The 21,771-nt window shown below is 34.6% G+C and overlaps 1 protein-coding gene across 1 annotated transcript in view; it reads right to left on the bottom strand.

Annotated features, from left to right (window-relative positions):
* CFAP54 (cilia and flagella associated protein 54) overlaps positions 1-21,771 on the bottom strand; it is a 901,430-nt gene that overhangs the window by 193,317 nt on the left and 686,342 nt on the right. Inside the window, exons 57-59 of the mRNA XM_053719246.1 lie at positions 18,236-18,337; positions 16,532-16,572; positions 10,480-10,492 (exon numbers count right to left, since the gene is read on the bottom strand). Of these exons, the coding sequence (XP_053575221.1) occupies positions 10,480-10,492; positions 16,532-16,572; positions 18,236-18,337 (156 nt within the window). The remainder of the gene's footprint in view (positions 1-10,479; positions 10,493-16,531; positions 16,573-18,235; positions 18,338-21,771) is intronic.

Raw genomic sequence — 21,771 nt, forward strand, 5'->3', positions numbered from 1 at the left:
GGATATCAAATGTATTGATATCTGTACAATTTCTTCGAATTCTTCGAAACTGACTGTATGGTATGTTTATTTTCCAACTGGAGTAATGGTTACTGTGATAGTCTAGTAAATTGTTGCTATCGACTGTTTTGAAAAAAGTGCATGATTCCACCTTATCATCTATGCCCCACATTAGGGAAACATCCAAAAAATCAATTTTATCTATTTGTACGTTCCATGTGAACTTAATCCCCATATTATTCATATTTAATTCATTCTGAAAGGCTGTCAGAGAATCCAATGGACCCTTCCATAAAAAAAGCAGATCATCTATATAACGGCCATAGAAGACCAGATTTTGCTCCCAGTTAGAATCATAGATGTAAATTGATTCAAAATAACCCATGAATAGGTTTGCGAAACTGGGAGCAAATCTGGTCCCCATGGCCGTCCCTTTAATTTGTATATAAAAGTTATCTAAAAACTGAAAATAATTATGGGTCAAAATAAAATTGATGAGTTCTAATATGTAATTTTTTTGAAGGTCCGACATATATATGTCTTCACTTAGAAAATAATCTATTGATTTTAACCCTATGTTATGTGCAATATTTGAATAAAGCGAAGTGACATCACAAGAGACCCAATACAAATTTTCTTCTTTTTTGATGTTAGAAAGTTTGATTAATAGATCAGTAGTGTCTCTAATGTAGGACCTCAGTTGTGATACATATTTTTGAAGATAAAAATCAATATAAGAAGATAGATTGTCAGTGATACTATTCATTCCTGCAATGATAGGCCTACCGGGTGGGTTATTTAGTTGTTTATGTATTTTGGGTAGGTGATAATAATAAGGTATGTTCGGACTTTTGGGAATCAAATATGTTTTTTCTTTTTTATTCAAAATGCCATTTGTATGTCCAAAATTAATCAATGTTATTAACTCTTTTGAAAAGTTGTCTGTGGGATCTTTTTCTAATTTATTATAATATTCTTTGTCAAGAACTATTCTGTATGCTTCATTGATATAATCCAGGTAGTTTTGGATCACTATCCCCCCGCCTTTGTCCGCCTGGCGGATGACTATGTTCTTATCTCTAGTAAGTTCCAAAAGGGCTTTCTTTTCATTGGGCCAAATATTACTATGATTGCTGTTGCGGATGGGAAGTTTTTCCAAATCTTCTAACACTAGACTTTGAAAAATATCAAGATATGCTGTATCCTCTCCTTTTGGATTGAATGAAGATGGTGGTGCAAAATTTGTGTGAATCACTCCCTCAAAAAGTTGTTCTGATAGATCTTCAGGATCAACATATATTACTGTAGTATTCCTACATGTTGGCATGTTATCTGTGAGAATGGGGATACCTATATTTCTATTTGTTTGAAGTGATTTTTTTGCAAAATATCGTTGTAATGATAACTTTCTCGTGAATTTATTTAAATCCACATATATTTCAAACATCCTATGTGGATTTGAGGGGCAAAAACTTAAACCCTTACCCAAAATTCTTATTTGGTCATTAGTGAGAATTTTGTCGGATAGATTGAAAATACCTTTACTTAATTGCTGTAACTTTTCTTCCTGGGAGGCAATTCCCCTTCCCCTCCGTCCCCGTTTGTGTGTGTTCTTTTGGTTTTTCCTGGTTGTTGATAAGGTGTATTTTGCCCTTCCCTTCTCCATAGAGGTGCTAGGGGAATACGTTCCTCTAAAAAAGGAGGGGGATTCTGTGGTAATGGTGAATTGTGTGTCTGTAAATTATCCCTATTGTTAATGTGTTGATCTTCATATGTCCTATTATTGTTATTGGCGTTTACTCCATGGGTCCTTGGTGTTTCTGCTACATAATCCCTAGCTTGGTGTGTTCTATTATGATGTTGATTATCTCTATAATCCGATGAATGATTATCTCTATATTGATTATAAGTGGGTTTATATGTAGAATAGTGATGTGGCTGCTCTCTATAATGAGAGCTAGTGTTCTGTCTATTTTTATCTTGTTGGTCTCTTTGGTCTCTTTGATTGAAGTGTTGTCTATCATATTGTGTGTAATTTTGATCATTAAGTGGTGTGAACCTATTTGAAATGGGTATCTGATAAGGTTGTTGTTCTCTATGTTCTCTAAAATCTGTGTATGCCGTGTTAGTTTTATTATTTTTTTGTTGTTGAGACTGGGTATTAGAATAATGTCTATTTCCCATGTATTGGGGTCTATTAGAATAGTTTTGGTTTCTAAATCTATTTCTATTGTGATGTGTCACTTTAGTCCAAGTAGATTCATCTGGTTCTTTGTTCTCCTTCTTATTATAGGTATAAACTGTTCCCTTTGTATAATCCTCATCATCCCTTTCTTTTTTCTTATTTTTTTTAAAAATAATTTCATCTTGATATTCATCAGTAGCTTTGATAGTTCTCTCATTGAGTGCTGAATACTCAGAATGATCTTTAAATTGTTCAAGTGATTTTTGGATATTTTCAATTTTTGAGGCTATTTCCTCTGCTAATTTTTCTCTATGGGAAATCAAAATGTCTATTAGATTAAAGGAACAGCTGTCCAGAGCTGAATACCATTTGTTAAGTAATGTGTCATCTTCTTTAAATGAACAACTTTTCAGTAGTCTTAAACCTCTTGGTATTTGTTTTTTGTCTCTATAATATTTCAATGAGTCCAGGTCCCACCAATGTCTATGTTCAGTCTTGATTAATTCTTCCAACTGAGAAAATAATTGTTTAATAGACATTGCACCAGTGTGATCTGTACTCATAGAATTGACATTTGGTTGATATATAGATCTCTTGTTGGCCCTTTCTTTTAGAGATAACATATTCTTATCTATCTATATATATAACAAAAATATACAGTGACCTCTTAGATAGATGATCTCTTAGAAAAAAGAACAGATAGTAAAATACTAAACCCAATACATAAATATTACTTAAATATGTATATGGTACCTGTAACTGGTATTATAAACAGATATAAATATAGATCAGCAGTGACCTCTAGATAAATAAACCAATATTCAATGCCAATGCATGAATACAGCTAAAATAAATATATGATACCTGTGGCTTGTATTATAAATGCAGCATTAGCCAAGACAAAGAACAAAAGAAAGTCCAAAAGAAAGTCCAAAGATGATAGTAAATCCGTTTGTGTGTTGATGATCCAATGATTTATTGCAAAGTTGTTGAGCAGCTCCTTTCAAATGAAATCCTCTACCAGAATTCACTAGACAAATGAAACAAAAAAAGAAAGGGCGCCTCCTAGTGTAGCCAGTATATATAAGGATAAATAGAATGAGATATAGATTTTGTACTCACATGTAGTGAAGGCAAAGATAATGCCTAGATAAGCAGTCTGGAAACTTATCAGTGTCCCAGTTGACTGTGCATTAGAATGCTAGGGCAGCTCCTCTTAGTAGATTTCCAAAATCATCTGAAAAGTAAGAAGATATACAGAGGGCGACTCCTAGTGTGGAATTAGTAAGCAGAGTGTGAACCCACCAGCTTTACCCTTCAGAGATATACTCACAAAGTATAGAGCACACTGTAGTGCTAATGAAGCAAGCTGGGTATATTAAAAGTGGCCCAGCGCACATACCACTCCGGTGAAAGATGGTCCAATGTATTCAGAAGGTTCAGATAAAAAATTCAGGAGACTCCAGATATATATAAAAAACACTTTATATAAAAATATAACAGTGTACAATAAAAATCAGTAGAATTCGCTACGCGTTTCTCAGAGCTACCACTCTGTTTCCTCAGGCAAGTTATACTGATCTAAAACTGAAGTCTCCTATTTATACATCCTCAAATAAATTAAAACATTGGTCACACCCAATTTACCAAATTGAACAATTTAAAGATCATTCTGAGTATTCAGCACTCAATGAGAGAACTATCAAAGCTACTGATGAATATCAAGATGAAATTATTTTTAAAAAAAATAAGAAAAAAGAAAGGGATGATGAGGATTATACAAAGGGAACAGTTTATACCTATAATAAGAAGGAGAACAAAGAACCAGATGAATCTACTTGGACTAAAGTGACACATCACAATAGAAATAGATTTAGAAACCAAAACTATTCTAATAGACCCCAATACATGGGAAATAGACATTATTCTAATACCCAGTCTCAACAACAAAAAAATAATAAAACTAACACGGCATACACAGATTTTAGAGAACATAGAGAACAACAACCTTATCAGATACCCATTTCAAATAGGTTCACACCACTTAATGATCAAAATTACACACAATATGATAGACAACACTTCAATCAAAGAGACCAAAGAGACCAACAAGATAAAAATAGACAGAACACTAGCTCTCATTATAGAGAGCAGCCACATCACTATTCTACATATAAACCCACTTATAATCAATATAGAGATAATCATTCATCGGATTATAGAGATAATCAACATCATAATAGAACACACCAAGCTAGGGATTATGTAGCAGAAACACCAAGGACCCATGGAGTAAACGCCAATAACAATAATAGGACATATGAAGATCAACACATTAACAATAGGGATAATTTACAGACACACAATTCACCATTACCACAGAATCCCCCTCCTTTTTTAGAGGAACGTATTCCCCTAGCACCTCTATGGAGAAGGGAAGGGCAAAATACACCTTATCAACAACCAGGAAAAACCAAAAGAACACACACAAACGGGGACGGAGGGGAAGGGGAATTGCCTCCCAGGAAGAAAAGTTACAGCAATTAAGTAAAGGTATTTTCAATCTATCCAACAAAATTCTCACTAATGACCAAATAAGAATTTTGGGTAAGGGTTTAAGTTTTTGCCCCTCAAATCCACATAGGATGTTTGAAATATATGTGGATTTAAATAAATTCACGAGAAAGTTATCATTACAACGATATTTTGCAAAAAAATCACTTCAAACAAATAGAAATATAGGTATCCCCATTCTCACAGATAACATGCCAACATGTAGGAATACTACAGTAATATATGTTGATCCTGAAGATCTATCAGAACAACTTTTTGAGGGAGTGATTCACACAAATTTTGCACCACCATCTTCATTCAATCCAAAAGGAGAGGATACAGCATATCTTGATATTTTTCAAAGTCTAGTGTTAGAAGATTTGGAAAAACTTCCCATCCGCAACAGCAATCATAGTAATATTTGGCCCAATGAAAAGAAAGCCCTTTTGGAACTTACTAGAGATAAGAACATAGTCATCCGCCAGGCGGACAAAGGCGGGGGGATAGTGATCCAAAACTACCTGGATTATATCAATGAAGCATACAGAATAGTTCTTGACAAAGAATATTATAATAAATTAGAAAAAGATCCCACAGACAACTTTTCAAAAGAGTTAATAACATTGATTAATTTTGGACATACAAATGGCATTTTGAATAAAAAAGAAAAAACATATTTGATTCCCAAAAGTCCGAACATACCTTATTATTATCACCTACCCAAAATACATAAACAACTAAATAACCCACCCGGTAGGCCTATCATTGCAGGAATGAATAGTATCACTGACAATCTATCTTCTTATATTGATTTTTATCTTCAAAAATATGTATCACAACTGAGGTCCTACATTAGAGACACTACTGATCTATTAATCAAACTTTCTAACATCAAAAAAGAAGAAAATTTGTATTGGGTCTCTTGTGATGTCACTTCGCTTTATTCAAATATTGCACATAACATAGGGTTAAAATCAATAGATTATTTTCTAAGTGAAGACATATATATGTCGGACCTTCAAAAAAATTACATATTAGAACTCATCAATTTTATTTTGACCCATAATTATTTTCAGTTTTTAGATAACTTTTATATACAAATTAAAGGGACGGCCATGGGGACCAGATTTGCTCCCAGTTTCGCAAACCTATTCATGGGTTATTTTGAATCAATTTACATCTATGATTCTAACTGGGAGCAAAATCTGGTCTTCTATGGCCGTTATATAGATGATCTGCTTTTTTTATGGAAGGGTCCATTGGATTCTCTGACAGCCTTTCAGAATGAATTAAATATGAATAATATGGGGATTAAGTTCACATGGAACGTACAAATAGATAAAATTGATTTTTTGGATGTTTCCCTAATGTGGGGCATAGATGATAAGGTGGAATCATGCACTTTTTTCAAAACAGTCGATAGCAACAATTTACTAGACTATCACAGTAACCATTACTCCAGTTGGAAAATAAACATACCATACAGTCAGTTTCGAAGAATTCGAAGAAATTGTACAGATATCAATACATTTGATATCCAAAGCCAGACCCTCATAGATCGTTTTAAAGAAAAACATTACCCTGCATCTCTCATTGAACATAGTTACCATAGGGCACGTGCCCAAAATAGGCATGAATTATTCACTAGTAAAAAGAAGAAAGAATCTACATTTGATTCAGGATATGAATCAACATTCATTACGAGATATAACGACAACCATAGGGAGATTAGAAAGATCTTATCTAAACATTGGACACTATTAAAGAAAGACCCTGTTCTGCGATCCATTTTAGGGGAGAAACCAATATGCACTTTTAGGAGAGCCCCAACAATAAAGGAAAAACTTGCACCTAGTAAGATAGTGATGTGCAAAAGGGAAACAAATGCACCATTCAATAGAGGAAACATACAAGATAGCACTCAAGGTGCAAAAATAGGCTTTTTCAGATGTCACAAAAATAGATGCAGTATGTGTAAATATACCATCAATGGACAAAAGAGTATCAAAGTAAATAACACAGGGGAAACTTTTACATTAACACAAAAAATAACATGCAGTTCTACTTATGTGGTCTATTGTATCACCTGCATCTGTGGCCTACATTATATAGGCCGCACCTGCAGGATGATAAGACAGAGATGGTCTGAACATCTCAGATGCATTGTGAAAGGATTAGATAAATACAGTACTTCTAGACATCATACAGCATCACATGGCACTAACAAATGCCTTATGAAGATAACCCCACTCGAGGTAGTGACTGCTAGTAATTCCCAAAATAGAATGATTAAACTTCGTCAAAGGGAGACCTTCTGGATCTATAGATTTTCATCTTTACATCCAGAAGGCCTCAATGAAGTAATTGATACAGCAGCCTTTTAGATCAATCCAGTACAAACATTCAGTTCATTCTATCTTTTAATTTAAGGGTTCTGTTATACAAGCTTCATATCTGTTCTCTCACATTAGTAGTGCACTTAATATTAATGTGTATATAATGGATCATATCCTCATTGATATTGATATATATTATTTAGAAGGAATGTAAGTATAGATCACCTGAGGTCACCACCCAGTAAATATCTTAATATACCAGTAATGTTTCATCTTGAAAATATATTCAGTATTTACTATCCATCTTACAATCATTCAAGCATCATATCACTATAAAACACATTTAATCACATTAATGGAGATATGTATATTTAGAATACTATAAACATACAATTTGTCTATATTCATACACATAGAGTATTTATTATATTAATTATAAACACTTAACATTGTCACACTATACACATTTAATCATATGAGTCACATAGGAATTGATATATTCATGGTCATACACATAATATTATTATAGTTATATTATTTATATATTATTACTCTAGTCACATAGGTTTTTATAATAGCACATCTATTTATATATATTTATTTACATAAAATAAGATATAGTTAGAGTACTTAACACTAGTCACACATAGAATTCACTAATTATCACTATTTATAGCATATAGTAACCATAATTTTCCTCTATATGTTTTTTCACATGTCTTTTCATATAGAACAATTTATTAATTTATTCACTAGGGCACAGAAAGCACACACAAAAAATGGAAGACTATAATTCATATTTTTTTTATATATATATAGTTTTATTTATATACATTATACAGGTTACCAATATATAAAAATATATGAGTATATGCATCTATTCGATTGAAGCGCAATGATTACGAGACTGGCATTATTTTGAATGTTATGATTCAGTAAAAATTGACGAATACTGTGAGGATAGGATATGCTTTCACAGAGCAGTAATACCAAAGGGCTACACAAATTGGCTGATGCTATCTCGAACATAGCCATAGGGTTATATATAAATATATCATAATAGCAAAGCAGTTCATATCCCAAAAAAATAAATAGACAATATTTGATTTATTTATTTATTTTTTTAACGATAGAAAACACACGCCTATAAGCTGGGATTCACACACATAGTGACGCGTGATTGGTTTATGCTACACGCCCACGGATTATCACCTACACATTGGACATTGTGAAATCAGAGAGGGAGCTTTAAACAAATAGACATAGCCCTTCATAAAATCAGCTTATGATATGCACAATACAACAATTCAGATAACATTTAAACAGTTTATTGTAGGAGATCATGTCAAAAGGGGTAAGAATATATTAGGAAGAAAGTTGAGGAATTGTATTTAAAGACCGGCGATAAATGATACACGCCCACTAGCCATTACCCACACATATGGAAGTGTGAGATAGGCTAATGACACACACCCACAAGCTGACAGCTTTATATATGATATAAACAAACTAGCTAATGCTTTTAATTAATAAATAAATTAGACTTTCTACTATGAACAAAGGGGAGGAAAGAAATCCTCAGGAAATAAAGAAGTTATTAACCATATAAAATAGAAATAAATAGTGCATTCACTTTCATAAAGAGAGATTGCTGAAAATTTAATGAACCAACTATATGAGTGCTGTATTTGTTTTTTTGCTGAAACACTATTGTGCATACTATATATGTTTTCTTCCGAAATGTTTATGAGATATATTGTAATATCTGCTATATACTTGTTTTGATACTAGCTGTATATGTTAAAGTAGATCTATGCATACAATGAGTTATATATTCACATACTGGTATCAAGAAAAGTCAGTTTGTATTGTGAAGGTCACCATAGCAACATTTGCATAAGTAATTGGTAAATTGGGTGTGACCAATGTTTTAATTTATTTGAGGATGTATAAATAGGAGACTTCAGTTTTAGATCAGTATAACTTGCCTGAGGAAACAGAGTGGTAGCTCTGAGAAACGCGTAGCGAATTCTACTGATTTTTATTGTACACTGTTATATTTTTATATAAAGTGTTTTTTATATATATCTGGAGTCTCCTGAATTTTTTATCTGAACCTTCTGAATACATTGGACCATCTTTCACCGGAGTGGTATGTGCGCTGGGCCACTTTTAATATACCCAGCTTGCTTCATTAGCACTACAGTGTGCTCTATACTTTGTGAGTATATCTCTGAAGGGTAAAGCTGGTGGGTTCACACTCTGCTTACTAATTCCACACTAGGAGTCGCCCTCTGTATATCTTCTTACTTTTCAGATGATTTTGGAAATCTACTAAGAGGAGCTGCCCTAGCATTCTAATGCACAGTCAACTGGGACACTGATAAGTTTCCAGACTGCTTATCTAGGCATTATCTTTGCCTTCACTACATGTGAGTACAAAATCTATATCTCATTCTATTTATCCTTATATATACTGGCTACACTAGGAGGCGCCCTTTCTTTTTTTGTTTCAAAAACTGTTCTAGCTGAAGAGATGTCCAAAAAGAACAATACTTTCCATGAAAGTAATTAATGTCCAGAGTGAACATATGCTCAAATAGAAGAGCCTGAAAAGCCTTCAGAACCAAATTAAGACTCCAAGGAGGAGAAATTGGCTTAATGACAGGTTTGATACGAATCAAAACCAAAAATGATGAATATCAGGAAGTAACACTGCCTTATCCTGATGAAAAAATCAGAAAAGGATATTCACAAAAAAGAGCAGATAACTCAAAAACTCTTCTAGCAGAAGAAATAACCAAAGGAACAATACTTTTCCAAGAAAGTAATTTAATGTACAGAAAATGCATAGTTTCAAACGGAAGAGCCTGTAAAGCCCTCAGCACCAAATTGAAACTCCAAATAGGAGAGATTGAATTAATGACAGGCTTGATACGGACCAAAGCCTGTACAAAACAATGAATATCAGGATGATTAGCAATCTTTCTGTGAAAAAAGAACAGAAAGAGTAGAGATTTGTCCTATCAAAGAACTGAAGACAAAACCTTATCCAAACCAACCTGAAAAAATTATAAAATTCTATGAATTTTAAAAGAATGCCAAGAAAAATAGGTCTTCGAGACTGAATAATAAATCTTTCTAGAGACAGATTTACGAGCCTGAAACATAGTATTAATCAATGAGTCAGAGAAACCTCTATGACTAAAAATCAATCGTTCAATCTCCATCCCTTCAAAATTAATGATTTGAGATCCTGATTGAAAAAATGGGCCTTGAGAAAGAAGGTCTGGTCCAAGGTTGGCAACTGGCCATACGAATGAGATCCGCATACCAAAACCTGAGAGGCCATGCTGGAGCCACCAGCAGAACAAACAAATACTCCATAAGAATTTTGGAAATCACTTTGGAAGAAGAACTAGAGGCGGAAAGAAATAGGCAAAAAGATAATTCCAAAGAAATGTCAATGCATACACTACTTCCGCCTGAGGATCCCCGGACCTGAATAGGCCCCTGGGAAGTTCTTTATTCAGATGAGATGCCAACAGATCTATTTCTAGAAATGCTCACATCTGAAAAATTGAAAAACATATCTGGGTATGAGAGACCATTCTCCCGGATGTAAAGCTTGATTAACAGAGATAATCCGCTTCCCAAATATCTATACCTGGGAAAAAAAAACACAGAATTTAGATAGGAGCTGGATGTAGCCCAAGCTAATATCCGAGACACTTCTGTCACAGCCTAAGGACTGATAGTCCCACCCTGATGATTGACATACACCATAGTAGTGATATTGTCTTTAAAACAAAAAACGTCTCTTCTTCAAAAAGAAACTAACTGAAAAACTCTGAGAATGCACAGAGTTCTAAAATATCAAATGGTAATCTCGCCTCCTGAGATTTCCAAACCCCTTGTGCTGACAGAGATCCTCAGACAGCCTCCCAACCAAAAAGACTCACATCTGTAAAGATCATGGCCCAGGTTGAAAGAAACGAAGAGACCTGTAGAACTAAATGATGGTGATCTTAACCACCAAATCAAGATAGATAAATATTAGGATTCGAAGATTTAAAATGTGAAATCCTAGAATCCCTGCACCATAATTCAGCATAAAAAACTGGAAAAGGTTATTTCTATTGAAAATGAGCGAATTGAATCCAATGCTGTGGCCATAAGACCTAAAACTTCTATGCATATATAGCAATTGAAGGAAATAATAGAGACTAAAGGTACCGACAGACGGAACCCAATAAAATTGTCCCTTGTCTGATAGAGACAAAGACAGTGACACAAACTATCTGGAAACCTAAAAAAGGTGACCCTTGTGTGAGGAATCAAGAGCTTTTGAAAAAAAGATCCTCTAACTATGTCCTGAAAGAACAAAGTTGAATCATATGAGATTCCACAGCCTCAGAAAATAATCTGAATGAAAACAGAAAATGAAGATATGCATTTATTGTATCTAATGAAAACAAATAATGCCATCACTGACCAACAAAGGCAGAATAGACCATATAAATACCAATCTAAAAGATGATACATTTATATAACAAAAAGATTTTCTATCTTTGGAACAATGAATAGGTTTGAATAAAACCCCAAAACCCAGTTCCTAAAAATAGAACTGGAAGAAATACCCCTGAAGATTCCAGGTCTGAGCAGCACTTGAGCCCCAACGGGTGATCAGCCGCACTTCAACATTATCCCAAAATATATAGGACCGAAACACACTGAAAGTGTTAGCCTTACTGGAATAGCTGGAATATCAAAGAGAAAAAAGACTTCTCACAGACGGTTTTACTCTGAACTTTATTCTGTATCCAAAATCAAAGAAATTTGCAAAACAAAAAATTTCAAAAAAATCTTAATCTGCCCCTTACCAACAAAGCTGGAATACGGCACATACATTGCAAATTTAGGGAGCTGATTTTGAAAAAGATTTCCAATTAAAAACATGTTACTTGGGAATTTGTTCCTTAATAAGAACAATCAAACTAATACAAGCTTAAAGTTTAGTCTTGGAACTCAATCTTGAAGCCCAGAGTAACAGTTAAGAATTGAATCCAAATATAAACCAAATAATTGATTATCTTAGAAAAAAAGAAATATGGATTTTTTAGAAATCACAAAATTCTTCTAGCTAAAACAGCTAAAGACATAGAATAAACATCATTTGCAAAAATATTCAATAAAATGAAGATTCAAATGAAAAATATTAGCATGATAACCCAGTTAAAGGACCAGTCAACACACTGGACTTGCATAATCAACAAATGCAAAACAACAAGACAAACGCAACAGCACCTAGTGTAGTAGATTTTGTCCTTAGCAATGCTAAAAATAAATTATAATCTGATACTTGATTTTAAAGTAAACAGAAAAAATGAAGCAATTGCAACATCATTCAAATAAATCACAGGTCCAAGAAAAGTACCTGAAAATAAATAATTTTCCTTAAATAAGATACAACCATCTAAAGGAAAAATAAATACTTTTTTGCTATAGAAACAATAGCATAATTAGCAGGAGTAGAGATAGCCCCATTAAATTGGAGAACTTTCAAAATGGAAATGAACTGCCGTCAAAGAATATAGTTTAAAACCTTTAAAGAAGGAATAAAAGAAAATTCTCAGCCTATTCGATTCCCTAGTATGAGGAACTGGAAAAAACTTCTGAAAATACAGAAGAATAAATAAGCAGAAATAAAATGTTAGTTAGTCTTGAAAGAACTAATTACCTTAATATCCAAAATAATCAACACCTTTTCAACAAAGAACAAATGTACTTTAATAAAAAAATAAAAAAAGTGGATTTGTTAGTGTCAATATCTGATGAAGAAAATTCTGAATGAGAAAAAACATCATCAGAGAAGGATAAATCATTATGTTGTTGGTCATTTGAAACTTCAATAATTAAAAAATAAGTTTGAAAAAGACCTAAAAATTTTATTAGAAGGCACGATGTCAGACAAAGCCTTTAAAATAGAATCAGAAAAAAATTCTTATAAATCTTCTAAGTAATTCGTGTACATAAGATGTAAAAAGAATAGCAAATATATAAAGCATAAATACTGATTCTGCATGTAAAAGTTTATCATGATAACTTATTACAAACCATAGCTAAAGAAAAACATTCATAATATTTTAAAATAAATGAACTTAGCTTTGGTAGGACTGAACTCAGTCAACAGGAATCCCTTAGAACGTTTTTGAAACAGGAACAGTGAAATCTTGCAATATGTAATAGAAAAAAACAATATTTAAAGCAAAATTATCAAATTCCTTAAATGACAGTTTCAGGAATGGGAAAAGAATGCAAAATAATAAGCTTCTAAAAACCAGAAGCAATAAAAAAGTGAGATTTAAATAATGTGAGGAAAAAATGGAACAAAAATACGCCCACATTTTTTGGCGCCAAATATGACGCCCACATTATTGGCGCTAAATACAACGCCCATATTTTTTGGCGCCAAGTATGGCGCCACATCCTCTGATGCCGAAACCGACGCCCACATTTTTTGGCGAGATAAAATGTCTGAATACACATGCATCAAAAATGACGTTAGAGAATACAACTTCCGGCGTCAACTACGGCGCCGGAAATGACAAAAAATTTTGCGCCAAAAAAGTCTGCGCCAAGAATGACGCAATAAAAAGAAACATTTTCTGCCCCCGCGAGCCTAACAGCACGCAGGGAAAATGGTCAATTGAAAATTTTCAAGGTAATGAAAAATAAATTGAATTAAAATGCATTATCCCAAATAATGAAACTGACAGTCTGAATTATAAAGGAATACTGATTATCCTGAATCATGGCAAATATAAGTTTAAAGACATATATTTAGAACTTTACATATAAAGTGCCCAACCATAGCTTAGAGTGTCACAAAAAATAAGATTTACTTACCCCAGGACACTCATCTACATATAGTAGATAGCCAAACCAGTACTGAAACGAGAATCAGTAGAGGTAATGGTATATAAGAGTATATTGTCGATCTGAAAAGGGAGGTAGGAGAAGAAATCTCTACGACCGATAACAGAGAACCTATGAAATAGATCCCGTAGAAGGAGACCATGGTATTCAAATAGGCAATACTCTCTTCACATCCCTCTGACATTCACTGCACTCTGAGAGGAAAACCGGGCTCTAGCCTGCTGCGAAGCGCATATCAACGAAGAATCTAGCACAAACTTACTTCACCACCTCCACGGGAGGCAAAGTTTGTAAAACTGAATTGTGGGTGTGGTGAGGGGTGTATTTATAGGCATTTTGAGGTTTGGGAAACTTTGCCCCTCCTGGTAGGAATGTATATCCCATACGTCATTAGCTCATGGACTCTTGCTAATTACATGAAAGAAAATCCCTTAGCCAAGTGAACTCCCTTACATCTCATACTGTGAATAAAAATCCTTCTATTATTATTCGTTAAGAACACATAAAATGCCCAAAAAGATCTGTCCACAATATGAATCCTTAACTAAAAATGATTACTATATCCCCAAAAGGATCCACATGAGGATTAACCTCTTAAGTGCTGCTGTCCTTCAGTACCTACAAGGCAAAGGCACTTACCTTAGATCCAGCTGAAGGACAGATAACTGCTATGAAGGTGTGACAGGTACTCCACTCCCTGCCATGGACCTGTAGGAAAGAAAAGAACAGAGTAACCAACTCTGGCTTTCTACAATGGGGTAGTAAAGTGTTAAAAGTAAAGCAAAGACTACCTTGCTGCCTTTTAACTACTAAGAGCCACCACTACTCTTACTAAAGAGATTGACATGGACACAGCTAGACCCCAATCCTTGCTTGCATGGAAAACTACCCATAAAAGGATTAAATATCTTCACCATCTTCGCACAACCTCCATTGACAGAGGCAAAGAGAATGACTGGAGATTATGGGTAAGGGAAGTTACACTAAACAGCTTTGTTGGGGTGCTCTTTGCATCCTCCTGCTGGCCAGGAGTTGAATATCCCACTAGTAATTGGAATGAGGTTGTGGACTCTCCATGCCATAGGAAAGAAAGTTCATTCTTTATTAGGTCACATTAAAAAACGGCTAAATCTTTATACTGCAAACTGCTTAACAATTGGTTCATAAAAATCATGTTACTCTATACACAAAATAGATGTCTAAAGGTGGACTATGGCTATTGTCATGCTAATTTACTATAATACTTGTATGATGGATTAAAATATCAAAGAAATACATTAGTGTTACTGCAAATACCACAAATCTCAGAAACCATCACTAGTATAAACCATTACTAGTATAAACTAATGGCAAATGTTTTGGGATAAGATAAGGGAAACAGAGAAGACTCCCGGGGTAACTGGGTGAATAAATGAATCATACTGCCTATATTACTAATGGAAAAAAATATTTAAAGTGTGCCTACACGGAAACTAATTTTAGTTTCAGTGAGCGCACTGTCTGTGCCATGTAGGCACACTTAAATAGGGCCCCCCATCTTAGTAAAATGCTGACGAGTGGCGATGTCGGTGGTGACGTCACGCTCCTATTGACTTCTATGGGTGAGACATCGCCGCTCGTCATCATTGCTAAGACACACCCCTAGTCTTTGAATATTTCGACAGAACGTTGGACTGCGAGGCCGACGAGGACATCAAAGCAGTTTCCCGGCGGTCTGTCGATGATTTGAATATAGGAGCCTAAGTGCTATTGCTTTTGTCTTTTTATCATGCATTTCTTGATTATGCAAATCTACAATATTTACAAGTCCTTTAACAATACAGGATATAATATCACTCATACAAAAATGGCCACAGCTTTTCTCGTTACCTGTAAAACGTGTTTTGTAATAACGCGCCACTGCTTCTATTGAAAATAATGAGCAAGTAAATTCTTGCAAAACTGTAATTTCTCACGGTACCAATCAGGATTGCCCACTCTATAATGGGAAAAGTTGTAGCAATTTTTTGTATTAGAATTATTAATATCCCATACTGCTAACCTTGTTTCTAGACCAAAGCACATTTTTTACAATGAACAATTCTACAGTATAATGAACATAAATAACACATCGCATAAACACACACTGTATACCAATAATGTGCAAATATATGACTAAATTAATTACAAGTGTTGCTATTCTTTTAAAAGTGAAAAAGTTAATTTCACACATGTAAATTGCTATAGTCATTTCACACTGTACAACAGTATCAAAGACCCGTATTGTAAGGGTAAGACCTGCTGAATGGCATTTGTATAAGGTGACACGGATAGGTTTCTGGTAACTTTACAAAGTGTTCAGATCAGCACTCAAACAATTACTCCTTTCAAAGATGTGATTTATAGTGTGTAATAGGGTGCAATACCTTATAAATCTCCCTCTTAGATCCACGTGCAATATATGGAAAGAGAATGAGGGAAGGCAGCACTCCAGAAATACCCAAAATGGGAAACATGGTTTATTTTCAGCTCTGGTAACTTGCGCTCAAGTTCACAATTCTCAAATTTGTAATTAGGTGTGTAAATTTAACATAATTTTCCAGACCAGTCAGAAGAAAGGATGAAGTAATTAGCCTAAATTCAATAAAAACTTGTTTGTGAAACTAATATCTCACTAAAAAAACTTTCCACAATATCACGTCTCGAAAATTCTACTGACCCTAATCAGAGCTTCAAGTGGCATATTTTTAGGGCACTTAGGTGACAGAAGCATTCAATGAATTTTGAGCATAAGCATGAGTGAACAACAAGAGCCCCCGGCAGCCTAACAAGGGTCCATGAATTTAGCCCATTTACTTAAATCTGACTGCATACTTAAAGTGATTGTAAATCCTAGCGTTTGTGAAACGCTAGGATTTACAATTGGAAAAAATAAAGGGGACTTTAATTCATAAAGTATAAAATACTTCAGGCTGAAAGTTCCTTTATTAGTTGGAAGCGTTCACTGCACTCAGCTGCTCAGGCAGCCCACGGCAGAACACTATTTTGCTGAGAGGTGATGTTTCAACCTCTTCACAAATAGCCAAATGGGCCAGCCGGCGCCAAAACTCTCAGCAAAATAGCGTTCTGCCATGGGCTGTCTGAGCAGCTCAGTGCGGTGAACACTTCCAATAAATAAAAGAACTTTCAGCATGAAGTATTTTATACTTCAAGAATGAAAGTCCCCTTTATTTGTTCAATTGTAAATCCTAGCATTTCACAAATGCTAGGATTTACAATCACTTTAAAGCCAAGACAACACTCTCCAAGATACCACAGGACCATTTTAGTTTTTTCTTTAAAATTATTATTATTATTTAATAGAACCCTCTTTTATTGTAGAGAAAGATGACTTATAAACAAGAACCAGGCCTGGTAATTTATAATAAAATGTTGCATGTCTTTCTGTTGAAGATAGGCTTTCTGAAGATTAAGGGCATCAAGGTTCACTGCTGGACTTTGCAGGGCTTATAATTAAGTCCGCTTTGAGGGATATGAAGAAGCTTGATTGCCAGTACAGATTTGTGATTCAGAGTCTATGACCCTGCGGTTAATTGTTAATTAAGAGGAGGATGTTTTTATTCATGTATCTACTGGGTCTGGTAATTTTGACTTTTGATGTTTCATTGGAATTTTTTAGTTCTAAAACCAGAGACAGATATTTGAAATGAAAGGTTACTCTTATATCAATGTTACATTTTGAGAAAGTTAATGTCTCCCAAACCTCCCATAAGCATTTGCAAGTCAAACAAACATTTAAAATATATGTTGGTGATAACATTTCTGAAGGTAAAATTGTTTACAGTGTGAAAACCAATAGCTAAATATATCAACAGGGATTGTGGTAATTACATCAAGATTTAATTCAATTGCCTTACTGAATTTGTTCAAGCCCATCATTTTGTGGTTCATAACTAAAGGATTTTATTTCACTTTAAATGCATCACAGAAATCACTAATAAAGTCCAAGTGAATGTCGGTAGATTTTGTTATTTAATAAGCTTTTCAACAAAAACAGAATGTACCCTTACTAGGAAGCAAAAGTGAAAACAAATTACAAATAGTAAATAAGGTTATACCAATAAGCAGACTCATTATAATTCTGAAATATGCCTTTAAATTTTTTAAACACAAACATCAATGTATGTGCAGAATATTTTGGGTTCGTTGATCCTAATTTACCTTATCAAATCCTTGTGAGAATTGTTTACGTGCGGAAGAAACATTCTTTCTCGTGTTTTGATGTTTCATGGTGAATATATCTGCATCCTGAAGCGATCTCATTGCAGAGTATGCCAAGGCAACACTAGGAGCAGGAGTAACAGACAATTAAGCAATGAATTTAATGATATAAGCAGCCTAAATGTTTAAATTCAGTTACAGAGATATTTATGGCAATATATTATGCATTAGTAATCCAAAAAAAACACAAAAATTATTTATACTTACGATAAATAAAAAAAAATATAAGTGAAATGTTGGCACATTCTCTACTTTGAGGTGTTGTTTTCTATGTCCACTTGCAATACCTATGGTATTAGGCTACTCTTCTTTCCTTTAACTATACTCCTCTTGCACCAGGGTCTTCATCCATTTTGGCTAAATCATGACAACATGGTGTGGTTTCTTTTTCACATGACTTTATATCTATCTATCTATCTATCTATCTATATCCCTATTTATATAAATATAAAGGTATATATATATAATTTTCAAAAAAGTAATTATATAAAAAAACATATTTAAAAATAAAGAGAACATTTTCTTCTAAATGAAGAACATAGGAAAGTGAAGTATTTTAGGTAAATCTCCAGAAATATAGACAAACTATAGAAATTACTGCTCACATTAGTTGTGAGAATCATTATTAAAGATCTATTGTCAGCCACTAACTAATCTCATAAACAGTGAGATAACCAGGTTAAAAAGGAATACAATTTCACTAAATCTTAGCTGCAAATGCAACATATGGAATATCTTTAATAATATAATCGTAATTATTGTGACCATAAGGCCAATGGTTATCAAATAATAATTTGATATGTGACACGACATTGTCCTGAGTTTATGGATTTAGCTATGTTCTGTGAAACTTTTGACAGTTTGGAATCCATTACAAGTTGTAAAACTGGACTCATATACCTAAGTTGCAGAATTCTACAGCCTTTTACCCTGTATTTGTGTCTCTCTGCCTCAGTCAGTCTGTTAATTCTCTGTTAATTTAAACCTCTGTATGCTATTTTATTACCTTGTCCTGAGTTTGTTGGTTAAGCTATGTTCTGTAAATCCAACACTAGTTGTAAAGTTAAGTTGTAGAATTACATTCCTATGCTTTAAATAATAATTATTATAATAATAATATTATAATAAACACTCGACAAAGCTGCACCCTCCACTGTTCAACGCACTCAACGACAGCCATGACACACCAAACAGATCCGGTATCTTCAGTGATTTTCACAGACTACTGAACAACAGTGGAGGAAATCATGCACCTGTGCTGATTACCTGCATTATAAATTTATCCTCAAATGATATAACTCTGCCCTCAGGCTGGCCAGACAAGTCATCTGACGCATCCAACCCCAGAACTCTGTCCTCAACCCTTAACTCTCTTCTACGTTCGCCTGCACCTCTGCCCAATATCAAACTCACTGCTCAGATTACTGCTGATCACTTCAAAAATAAAATTGACAGAATGAAAAAAGATCTCTCACTCACACCCCTCAAACCCAGCCCTCCTACACACCCCTTCTATTAACAAAACTCTCCTTTGCCCCAGCAACACAGGAAGTAGTCCTCATACTCTGATCTTCTGCTCATCTCATAACCTGCCCACTTGACCCAATTCCTTCACGACTTCTTCCTCTCCTTCTCTAAACCCTGCCCTAACTCATCTCTTTAACCAGTCTCTTTCCACTGTCACATTTCAAGAACGCGTCAATCATACCAATCCTAAAACAAAACTTTGCTTGACCTCTCCACCCCTTTTAAACAATCGTCTAGTTTACTTAATTTCTTTTGTCTCCAAACTATTGGAATAACTAGTCTATAATCGCATATCTTAATTTTTCTCAACTAACTCCTTACTTGATCCACTACAATCTGGTTTCTGCCCTAAACACTCAACAGAAACCGCTCTTACTAAAGTAATAAATTATCTTCTATCAGCTAAAGCAAACACAGTTGAACATCGTCTCCTCTTACAAATCCTACATTCATTTGGCATCGGAGACACAGCTCTCTCCAGGTTTGTTTCATATTTTTCAAATCACTCATTTACAGTTTACTTTAACTGCATTTCATCTGATTCTCTGCCTCTCTCAGTTGGAGTACCATAAGGCTCTGTCTTGGGTCCCTTGCATTTTTCACTCTATACATCCTCCCTTCGAAAATGTATATCCTCCTTTGGCTTCCAGTACCACTTATATGCTGATGATACACAAATCTATCTTTCCTCTCCTGATATCGCTCTCTCTTTACTCAACCAGATTACCAACTTTCTCTCTGCAATCTCCTCTTGGATGTCCTTACGCCATCTCCAAGTCAATCTGTCTGAAACTGAAATGCTTCTAATTCTCCCCTCTTCGAGACATCCAACACCTGACATTTCTCCGACAGTTGGAGACTCTATTCTCAACATCTCATTCCAGGTTCGCTGTCTTGGGGTCACCCTTGACTCTAAACTCACATTCACTCTACATATACAAGCGCTCACCAAATCCTGCCAGGCAAACCTACGCAAAATCTCCAGAATTTGACCCTTCCTTACTCAAGAAACTACAAAAATAATAATTCCCTCATTCCCAAACACCGCCTCTCCCCCCTCCAATCTATTATGAATGCTTCAGCTAGACTCATCCACCTAGGTTGCTGATCTACCTGTTTCACTCTGACAATCTCTACACTGGCTACCCATACAACTTTGGTAGACAATTCAAAGTATTAACCCTAACCTTTAAAGAACTTAACAACCTCGCTCCCAACTATATTTCCTCTTCCATATCCAAATACTCCTTAAACAACCTCTCTAATTAACCTCTAACATATGTCTCTCCACTTCAATTATCTCTAAGTCCCTCTCGCCTACAAGACTTCTCACACACTGCTCCTGTCCTCTGGAACTCTCTACCCAGCTCCATCAGACTGTCTCCAACCTTGTATAGCTTAAAGGGACACTGTACCCACATTTTTTCTTTTGTGATTCAGATAGAGCATGACATTTTAAGCAACTTTCTAATTTACTCCTATTATCAAATGTTCTTTATTTTCTTGGTATCTTTATTTGAAATGCAAGAATGTAAGTTTAGATGCCGGCCCATTTTTGGTGAACAACCTAGGTTGTCCTTGCTGATTGGTGGATAAATTCATCCACCAATCAAACACTGCTGTCCAGAGTGCTGAACCAAGAAAAAGCTTAAATGTCTTCTTTTTCATATAAAGATAGCAAGAGAAAAAAGAAACATTGATAATAGTAAATTAGAAAGTTGATTAAAATTGCATGCTTTATCTGAATCACGAAAGAAAAAAATTTGGGTTCAGTGTCCCTTTAAGACGCGCTTTGAAAACCAACCTATTCAGAGAGGTTTACCATCTCTCCCCTGCTTTTCATCCTAACCAAAACGAATCTTAAAGTGCCTTGACTCACTGCTGTAACTACAATCCATATGATAAGTTACCCTAAACCTTATGTCTATACACCTTCAACCTGTAGACCCTCTTCCTCCTGTACTATATCTG

This window comes from Bombina bombina, chromosome 6 (genome assembly GCF_027579735.1).
Source record: "Bombina bombina isolate aBomBom1 chromosome 6, aBomBom1.pri, whole genome shotgun sequence".
In the NCBI taxonomy this organism is placed as follows: domain Eukaryota; kingdom Metazoa; phylum Chordata; class Amphibia; order Anura; family Bombinatoridae; genus Bombina; species Bombina bombina.